At 41.3% G+C, this 10801-nt stretch overlaps 1 protein-coding gene across 1 annotated transcript; it reads right to left on the bottom strand.

Annotated features, from left to right (window-relative positions):
* Positions 1 to 8400: 8400 nt before the first annotated feature.
* LOC141086173 (uncharacterized) lies at positions 8401 to 10292 on the bottom strand. Its single transcript, XM_073571982.1, has 3 exons — positions 10192 to 10292; positions 9466 to 10076; positions 8401 to 9343 (listed from the first exon to the last, which is right to left on the bottom strand). The coding sequence occupies exons 2-3, from the start codon at positions 9795 to 9797 to the stop codon at positions 8449 to 8451; spliced, it is 1227 nt and encodes a 408-aa protein (XP_073428083.1). The 5' UTR covers positions 9798 to 10076; positions 10192 to 10292; the 3' UTR covers positions 8401 to 8448.
* Between the last annotated feature and the right edge of the window lie 509 nt (positions 10293 to 10801).

Here is a 10801-nt window from a genome sequence, read left to right as displayed (position 1 = left end):
TTACTTGTGGATTTACTGCATTTTACCTGCAGATTTTCCACGGATTTAGTGTGGATTTTGCCTGCTTTTTTGCACCTGCGGATTCCTATAATGGAATAGGAGTAAAAATGCTGCAGAATCCGCACAAAGAATTGACATGCTGTGGAAAATAAACCGCTGCATTTCTGTGCAGAATTTTCAGCAGCATGTGCACAATGTTTTTTTTTTTACATAGTATAACATGTTACTGTACACCGCATGAGATTCTGCTGCGGATCCGCAGGGCCAAATCCGCTGCAGATACACAGACAAATTCACAATGTGTGCACATACCCTAACTCTTTACGTAAAGTATCCTGGGTGATATGAGCATGTTCTTAGTATTCTGCCTTTTCAGGGTAATGCTATTAGTTATCAGAAGTTTTTAGAAGATCAGTGTAGTAGAGTCTTTAGTTTCATTCTGTGCATGTAAATGCTGTAGTATTGTAAACGTAATTCAACCTCTTGTGGATGCAGCCAAATTTTCTTTTTCTTTTTCAATTTTGTTTTCTCTTCCCCTTCTTCCAAAAACCATATTTTTTTTCTTTTTCCATCAACATAGTAATAATAAGAGCTTGTTTTTTTGCAGGATGACACCATTCACTTTATCATACTGTGCTGAAAAATGGATAAGGAAAGGAAATGGAGAAAAAAACGCAATTCCAATTTTGTTTATACAATGCTTCTTGTGGTTGTCACTTATTACAATGACCTGGCAACAGAATTCTCAGGTTAGTATGATTTTTTTTTTACTCCATTTACTTTATACAGTGAGGGAAAAAAAAAAAAAAAAAAAAAGGTAATGAAGTTTTAACGTCTATTCAACAATCTGATTTGGATGTTTGTTGCTGGAACTTTTTTGTTTGAGTGGGGGAAATAAGTATTTGATACACTGCCGATTTGGAAAGTTTTCCCATCTACAAAGTATGGAGAAGTCTGCAATTTTTATTTTAGGTACGCGTCAACTGTGAGACAGAATCTTAAAAAAAATCCATAAAATCACATTGTATGATTTTTACATAACTAATTTACATTTTGTTGCATGAAATAAGTATTTGATACAAAAGAAAAACAGAGCTTAATATTTGGTACAGAAACCTTTGTTTGCAGTTACAGAGGTCAGACGTTTTCTGTAGTTCTTGACCAAGGTTACACACACGGCAGCAGGAATTTTGGCTAACTCCTCCTTACAGATCTTCTCCAGATCTTTCAAGTTTCAGGGCTGTCACTGAGTAACATTGAGATTCAGCTCCCTCCAAAGATTTTCTATTTTTCTATTGGGTTCAGGTCTGGAGACTGGCTAGGCCACTCTAAGTCCTTTATATGCTTCTTACGGAGCCACTCCTTAGTTACCCTGGCTCTGTGTTTGGGGTCATTGTCATGCTGGAAGACCCAGCCATGACCCAACTTCAGTGCTCTTACTGAGGGAAGGAGGTTGTTGGCCCAAATCTCGTGATACATGACCCCATCCATCCTCCCTTCAAAACGGTCAAGTCATTCTGTTCTCTTTGCAGAAAAGCATGCACAAAGTATGATGGTTCCCCCATGCATCACGATTGGGACGTGTTCTTGGGGTTGTACTCCTCCTTCTCATTCCTCCAAACACGGCAAGTGGAGTTGTTACCAAAAAGTTCTATTTTGGTCTCATCTGATCATCCAGATGGTCATTGGTGAACTTCAAATGGGTCAGGACATGTGCTGTTGTGAGCAGGGGGACCTTGCGTACCGTGCAAGATTTTAATATATAACGGCATAGGGTATTACTAATGGTAATGTTTGAGAATGTAGTTCCAGCTCTATTCAGGTCATTGACAAGGTCCTCCTGTGTAGCTCTGGGCTGATTCCTGACCTTTCTCAGAATCATCCTTACCTCACGAGGCGAGATGTTGCTTGGAGCCCCTGACCAAGGAAGATTGACAGTGATCTTGTGTTTCTTCCATTCTCTAATAATTGTGTCAACATCAACAGTTGTTGCCTTCTCACCCAGCCGCTTGCATACAGTATTGTCCTGTAGCCCATCCCAGTCTTGTGCAGATCAACAATTTTGTGCCAGGTGTCCTTAGACAGCTCTTTGTTCTTGGCCATGGTGGAGAGGTTGGAGAGTGATTGATTGAGTGCGTGGGCAGTTTTCTTTTATACAGGTAACAAAGCAAACAATTAATACAGGTAATGAGTGCAGAGTAGGAGGCTTCTAATAAAGAAAAATATAACAGGTCTGTGAAAGCCAGAATTGTTGCTGGTTGGTAAGTGATCAAATACTTATTTCATGCAATTTAATTATTTAAAAAGCATACAACGTGATTTTAGATTTTTTTTAGATTCTGTCTCTCACAGTTAAAGTGTATCTACTTTAATAATTACAGACCTCTCCATTCTTTGTAGGTGGGAATACTTGTAAAATCATCAGTGTATCAAATACTTACTTGGAATACTTATTATACTACCCCATTGTAGGTTATATAATTTTTAATTTTGATAAATCAGACTTTTAAAGATGCAGCAATACTAAATCTGTTTTTTTATTTAATTATCTATTTATTTAAAGAGTTGGTATTTCAATGTTTTTTTTTGCCATGTACAGTACAAATGAAAATCATGGTCTCTCAAGAAGCTCAGCCAGTGGCTTTCCTTACAAGAGAATCAAGGTCACATCACAGGAAAAATGATGAGCGCTGGCATGGATCTGCTCCACCTGATTAAGCGACACTTAAGTTCCACTGTCAGAGATTGACAGGTGACTAAACAGCAGAGATCTGAGCTAGCTCCTATTGCTGTTATTAGAAGCAGGTGCTGTCTGTGTAACACAACCAGCACCTGCTCTGTTAATAAGTGGGAAGGAGATTGTTCTGTTTGTTGTTTCCTGTCACGGATCAGACTCCTTGGATATCTCCAGGCTTTTTATTACATGAGACTTGTAAAACCTTCCTCCATTACAAGATGTCTGCTAACAACAACTGACCAACAAGTTCTTAAACTCTATAGTACAAACATCAACGTAGTGAGACCCCCTAGAGGCCACATCACATATAACATATTGCTACATCCTTTCTCTTTTAACTGGAAGAACACTAAAATTAATAAAACAATGTATACCATGACCAAGTTAGAGCTATAACATAATAAGTCCAGTTAGATATAATCCTTGAGGTGCACCGGCTTTCTGATAATTCTGCCAGCTCTAGTAACATAAGATGTGTTGCTGTCTACATCTGGTAGTTCTTCGGATCCTGGTAATAAGCCTTCTGATATTGCCTGTCCCTAGCCAGAATCCTCACCCTGATGGTCAGCTGTCACTGTTGGTACTTGACTTTTACTTGCTGCCTTGTTGTCTTGGGTGTCAGGATACTGCTCAAAAGGCCATGAGTCATCTCTTTCTTGCGATTTCCTCAGATGTCTCCCATTTCTCCTTAGTCTGTCTTCCTTCCTCTGTTAGAATTTCATAGGACCGAGGTCCTAGTTTCTGGATAACTTTTGCCTTTTGCCAGTGATTGTCAAGCGAGCTGCTTGGCTGCAGCCGAATGTTGTCATTTCTCTGAAGCTCAGTCAGATCCTTTGCAGATTTATTGTAATAGAAAGCTTGCCTATCTTGATTCTTCTGTCATTTAGATTTGATGTTTCCCAGCAACTTTGGTTTTAACAGATGACTAGCAGTTGGTAAGAGTGTCTTTGTACGCCTACTCATGAGCCTCTGTGCCTGATGGCTGTCTACGCCTTGGGTGGGTGTGTTTCTATGATCCAGTATAGACCGATATTCCTCAGTACCTGCTTGTTTTGTTTTCTGCATGAGTCTTTTGGCTGTTTTTACTGCTGACTCTGCTTTCCCATTACTCTGAGGATATCTGGGAGAAGACGTCTGGTGTTCAAATTCCCATTTGTTGCTGAAGGTTTTGAACTCTTCCGAAGTAAACTGCGCTGCATTGTCTGAGGAAACGATATCTGGAATGCCATACCTGGCAAAATGGGCCTTGAGTTTTTTAATCACTGTTCCCACCCTTGTGTCCTGCAACAAATCAACCTCCAAGAAGTTAGATAAATAGTCCACTGTAATCAGGTAGTCTTTGTGATTCAATATGAACAAGTCTGTTCCTATTTTTGACCATGGCCTATGTGGAATTTCATGAGGTTGCAATGTCTCCTTTGGTTGCTTATCACTGCAGGATGCACATATTTCACATTGTGCTATATAATTTTTAATGTGGTCATTCATACCTGGCCAATAAACTGATTCTCGCACTCGACGTAGACATCCTTCCATGCCTAAGTGAGAAGAGTGCAATGTTTTCAGTATGTCTCTTCTGAGAACTTCTGATATAACCGCCCTGTCTCCTTGAAAGATGGTTCCTTGCTCTACTGACAATTCATCTCTTATGTGGAAGAATGGTGAAACTTCCCGTGGAGCATGTTGCTTGTATTTTGGCCAGCCTGCACGATGACAGTCTTTAAACTCTGGAGACTTTTATCCTTCTCTGTGAGAGTCTCTATTTGCTTCAACTTTTCTTTTGACACTGCAAGATAGTTACACATATTGATGGTTTCAACATCTTTCTCCTCATCATTTGTGATAGAAAGGTAAGCTCTGCTTAGTGTATCTGCAATCAGTAAGTCTCTTCCTGGACAGTACCCGATGTCAAAATTATATTTCTGAAGTCGTAACAGCATGCGCTGTAGTCTCTTTGGTGCATTTAGTAATGGTTTCTTTGTAATGCTCTCTAAAGGTTTGTGATCTGACTGTACTCTTACCTGTCGACCATAGGTGCATTGGTGAAACTTCTCCATCCCAAATAACACTGCCAGTAGTTCCTTCTCAATCTGAGCATATCCCTGCTCTGTTGTTGTAAGGGCTCTGCTTGCAAATGTGAGTGGCTGTTTGTTCTGCATTAATGTAGCTCCAAGGCCTTTTTCTGAAGCATCACATTGTACCACTACTGTACTTCTTGATCTGGATCGAAATACTTTAGGGTTGCTGCATCTGCAATAGCTTTCTTTACTGATTGGAAAGCAGTCTCCTGGCTTTCCGTCCATTCCCAGAGCACATCTTTGTGGGTTAGCTGTCTCAGTGGCTTACACATGTCTGACAGATGACTGCAAATTTTGGAGAGATAATTTACCATGCCCAAAAATCATTGTACTCCACAAACATCAGTAGGGGTAGGCAAATCTTGTATTGCTCTCACCTTTTTAGGATCCACTTTTACACCGTTTGAAGTCAGACGATGTCCAATATAGGCCACTTCTGTAATTTTCAGTTTGAATATGTCCAAGTTCAGCTTTATGTGTTTTGCCCTGCATCTGTCCAAAAATTGTATCATCTTCTGATCGTGATCCTTGATTGCAGATTCCATATCTTCACCTTATCCCACTATTAGTATATCATCTGCTATTGTCTTCACTCCAGGAAGTCCTTCCAAAGCCTGCATTAATGTCTGCTGGAACACCTCTGGAGCAGGTTTTAGTCCCATGGGCATTCTCAGCCATTTAAAGCGTCCAAATGGTGAAGAAAATGTTGTCAATAAACTTGATTCTTCAGTCAGTGCCACATGCCAAAATCCATTTTTCTCTTCACATATAGAAAATATTTTAGCTTTTGATAGATCTGATAGAACATCATCTAATGTCAGCATTGGGTAGTGATTTATTTTCGGTGCCTTTTTGAGCAGCTTAGGATCAGTGCATATTCTTAACTTGCCAGATGGTTTCTGCACTATGACCAAACTGCTGATCCAATCTGTGCTATTATGGACTGGTGCTATCATGCCTCTTCTCTGTAAATCTTGCAGTTCTACTTTCAGTGGTTGCATTAAAGCTACAGGCACTCTTCTTCTAGGTAATCTGGTAGGCTGCATGGTGTTGTCAAGTTCTAGTCTATATTTACCTTCAAAGCACCCATCGCCTTCAAATAAATCAGCATACTTCGTTTTTATTTTCTGAATGTCCAAGTTGTGCTCTGCATTTAGTTTGGGATTTGGTATATCCTGGGAAACGTCAACAGACATAATATTCTGAGACTGTACTTTTATTAAGTCCATTGCCTGAACAGCTTTTACTCCCAATAATGGTACATGGTTACCACCATGCAACACAGTAAATTCAGTTCTATAAGGCTACTTTCACACATCAGTTTTTGTGTATCAGGCGCGATGCGGCGCCGTGCCGCATTGCCGGATCCGGCATAACATGTGAAAAAACTGATGCACCGGTTCCGTTTTTTTGCCGGATCCGGTCAACGGATTATGCCAAATCCGGCAAAAAACCGGAACCAGTGCATCAGTTTTTCCATCCGTTTTGTCCGTTTTTTTGCCGGATCCGGTTTTTAAAAAAACGCCCAAAAGCCACCATTGGCTACTGGCATTTACAGAAAATCCTATATATACCTTGGTATACACCCTGTTGAGAGGTTGTTGTTTTGGAGCAAGATGGAAGCCATTATTGGGAACATAGCTCAGGCTTACATTGATTTCACTTTTGAGGCCAATTCTTTGGCAGCAATTGTCATGGCGAAGGAGCGACAAAGGCAGCGTATCATGCGTCTGCACCGACGTCGTTTCTGGATTCACCCTATAACTGCACAGAGGCTGACACTGGGAGTGTTTGCAACGTTATATCTGTCGTTGTGAGGAAATCCAGAGAAGTTTTTTCATTATACGAGGATGAAAGTGGAAACTTTTGATTTTTTGCTGGACAGGGTTGGAGAACTGATCCGGAGACATGACACCTACTGCCGCTTCTCCATCTCACCACCGGAGCGTTTGATGGTCACTCTCCGGTAAGCAATTGTTATTCTTTGTCCTTTAAAGCAGACTTCAGTATACTGGAAATGTGTCTCCTCCTGTTGTTGCAGTTATTTTGCATTAATTATTTTTTTAACTTTTCCCACAGATTCCTTGCAACAGGCGAATCGCTTTCGTCGCTACAGTACCAGTATAGGATTGGGATTTCAACATTATCAGGTATCATCAAGTACACATGCCGCGCATTGTGGGACAGTCTACATGAAGAGTTTATCCCACAGCCCACAACAGAGAGGTGGCTCGAAATAGCTGACCAATTTTACAGCATCTGTCAGTTTCCGAATTGCCTGGGTGCAGTTGATGGCAAGCACATCAGGATCACTAAACCAGCAGGATCGGGATCTGAGTTTTTTAATTATAAAAAATATTTCTCAATAGTCCTGATGGCGATTGCAGACGCCAAGTACAAATTCATTGCGGTGGATATTGGGGCCTATGGACGCTCCAATGACTCACAAGTTTTTAAAATTTCAGCAATGGGACGTAATTTGTACGGAAACACATTCCAATTCCCACCTCCAAGACCGCTTCCTCAAACTTCTGGGCCACCACTGCCATTTGTCTGCGTAGGTGATGAAGCGTTTCAACTGTCAGAACACCTGCTGAAGCCGTACGCAAGTAGAGACTTGACACCAACAAAAAGAGTGTTCAACTATCGCCTGACACGAGCACGGCGGATGGTGGAGTGTTCGTTTGGAATTCTTACCGCTAAATGGAGAGTACTGTTGACCGCAATTAACTTGAAAACAGAAAATGTGGATGAGGTGGTAAAAGCATGTGTTGTGCTGCACAATTTGGTTATTAGTAAGGAACAGATTGCCATCGAAGACAATGATGTTGAAACCACATTGCATGATTATCGCAGTGTTAATGTGCGAAGTACTCTAGCAGTGTCCAGAATGAGGGACACATTTGCCGAGTACTTTATGTCACCTGAAGGTAGAGTTGAATGGCAGGATGACATGGTTTGAGATGTTAAAACCAATTTTTTACCTTGTTGTACCAAACCATTTCTGTGGTTTAAGTTACTGTACCTTGTTAGCTTCAATTTTGGTAAAGTATTAGTACCTTTGTATCAGTATTCTATATTGTTTTACTACCTATTTTTTGTACCAAAATATTCCCATTTTTTAAATTCCTGACAAAGCTCTTTTAAAATTGAACAAAAATTATCATTTAGTAAAAAACTTTCTACTAAATCATGTAGTGTGGTGTGTAGAAAATAATATAGGGGCTATAAAGCGGTATCCAAGGACCTTCCACAGTACTGCCCACCAGCAGGCCTCCCCCCACCGCCACACACGTACGTTACTCATACATGTTCTTGTACACACACTCCCATACATTCACACACTCACACACACCTACTCTCACACAATCACTCACACACTCACACTCATTGAGTTTTATACATCGACATGTTATATTAACAGTAAAAGAAACAAAAACATTTGATAAAAATCAAAAAAAAATTTCAGTCTATCAGCTTTAGCTGGAATTTTTTCTTTTATATTTTTGTAATAAAACTTTTTATTGGTAACAACAAAACACATTACACCAATCTTTAATGTGTAGCGGAAATAGTATTGGAGGGGCTCTCAGTTTGGACCACTTCAACAGGGAGGATGTAGTTTGTGAGGGGTCAGATAGCAAAGGACAAGGTATAGGAATGGAGAAAGAAGGTGAAGGGGTGGATAAAGCTGATGAAGGGGTGGAGAAAACAATAGACGGGGGAAACTAAACTGTGGGTGAAGGACGCTTGAATTTGGGATGTGGAAGGAGACTGGATGTATTGGGAAGGGAGTGTAGGTTGGGAAGGGAGTGTAGGTTGGGAAGGGAGTGGAGGCACGGATGCAGTTGGGAACTGGTACGGGGAAGCAGACTGGAAAGGGGCAGGAGGTTGGTACTGGGGAAAATGGTATGGTACAGGAGGGGTAGGAAGGACCGGGCCTGGAGCAACTACTGGGCCAGTTGGAGGGGCTGCTGATGTCTCCTGTGCTAAGGCCACCTGGCAGGCTTGCATTACATGCAGCTGCTGTTCAGGAGTTAGGTTGTCCAGCCGCTCAATCACAGCTTTGAAAAAAGAATGATGCGGCACTTTATTTGCATCTAGATGCATCCTTTCAACACGCGTGCCTAAATCAAGCACCTCTCTAGTAACAAGATTGAACCCAGCAGACATTTGCTGGGTCATGACTTTCATAGCGTTTTGAAAGGATGCATGTAGATTCATAAACTCTGCAGCAAACTGCCTTTCCTGACCCCGCTGACGCAGCCGCCCAGAACTCAAAGGTGTTCTATAGAGGGCAGCTGTGTCAGAGGGGTGAGGTAAAGGAAAGCCTACCTCGTCAACAGCAGCTTCATGTAATGAAGCCTGCACAGATGCTCCAGCAGAGGTGGATGGGGCTGAGGGATCACACACAAGGGAAGGCAGGGAGGGTGCAGAGGGGTTGGGTATGTTGTGGTCCATGGTGACGGCCTCCTGGGGGATCGCTCCAGAAGGGTTCAATGCAGGCTCCCGCGTGCTGCTGAAGGTGCTTTTGAAAAAAGTAGAAAAAAATAGACATTAATATCATGATATTCATTAGCCCTGGCTGCAAAAAAAAAGATTACACATTTGACCATTTTTTATTTAGTCACTTCTGGTAGGAATGTTTACCTTCTTGTCACCATAGTTGATCTCAGGAATGACAGGGCCTCAGAATACTTATAGCGGCTCCTGCGTCTTCTTGATCCGCTGGGAGCCTGCATCTCTTTGTTGAACTCCTTCTTGAAGCAATCCCGCATTGACCGCCACCGCAACTGAACTCTTTCCCCTGAAAATTGAAAACACAAAATGATTAGGATCAAGCACAATACATCCGGAAACATTACTGAAATGTGAATACTTACGCTGTTCTTTCTGTGCCCGAGAATGGAGTTCCTCCCAGTTAGATACCACAGCATGGCACACTTCCTCCCAGAGTCGTCTAGTAACACTAGCATCTGCATGGAAGCGGTCCGTCATATTCCAGAGCGGCTCACGATCTCTCACCATATCAATCAAGAGGTCCACATCAATAGCCACATCCTCACTGTCGGAATCGTGAGCACGCTGTGAAGCCTGTTTAAAGACAAAAAAGGTAAACATAACAATCACAGCATTATGTACAAACCTTATAAAAGTCCTAAAAAAAAAATCCTTACTCTATGGCGACCGCCCCGGCGTGGTTGCCGACGACTCTGGGAGGCACTTTGAGGAACTCTCGGACGAGCCACAGATTCAGAAGCCTATAATGAAAAAAAAAGAAGGAAAGAAAAATTAAATGCTGTTATGTTGATCTTGTTTTTAGGTCCAGTGATGTGTAAGAACATGTTTTAGTGCAATTAATGCAAAGATACTTACATGCGGGGAGCCCACTCCAGGCATTTCTCCGCTACGTCCGTCTCCTTCTGAGAGACCCTCTGGTTCAGCTTCCTATTAAACAAGAATGCATATATAGGGTTATGTGTACCAAGAATGTTCTGGCAATAAAAAAAAAAAAAAATACCTCATTTCACTGGCGATGTGAGGGAGGGCTCCCAGAAGAAGACATGTCTGGCTGAAATTCTGTAATGAAAACAATTGTTACCTACAACACTAACCATATTCAAAGCTTTCAGGCCTGTATACTTACAATATGGGTTGCAAATTAGGATTTTGCAGTAGTGTCCTGGGCAAATTCCTGCATGAAAAAAGCACGATGTAGTTTAGATTTGTGTTGTGTGCAACATTTATTTTTACAATCAAACAAAACAACAAAAATAGTAAAAAATAAGATTTTTTGAATTCCACTCTCACCACCCTATAAAATGCAGCTTGGACAACAAACCATCGCAAAATTACTATGTATATACTCGTGTATAAGCCGCACCGGCCCAAAAATTGGGAACACATAAGCCCAGTGTGTAATCCATACACTATGGCCCCATATGCTGTTCCATAGAATATGCCCCCATATGCCAAAAAAAAAAAA

This window comes from Dendrobates tinctorius, unplaced genomic scaffold, assembly GCF_039654945.1.
Source record: "Dendrobates tinctorius isolate UK_male_01 unplaced genomic scaffold, ASM3965494v1 ptg000030l, whole genome shotgun sequence".
Lineage (NCBI taxonomy): Eukaryota > Metazoa > Chordata > Amphibia > Anura > Dendrobatidae > Dendrobates > Dendrobates tinctorius.
The sequence above is the reverse complement of the archived record's forward strand: the minus strand, read 5'-3'. Positions and strand labels throughout refer to the sequence as shown.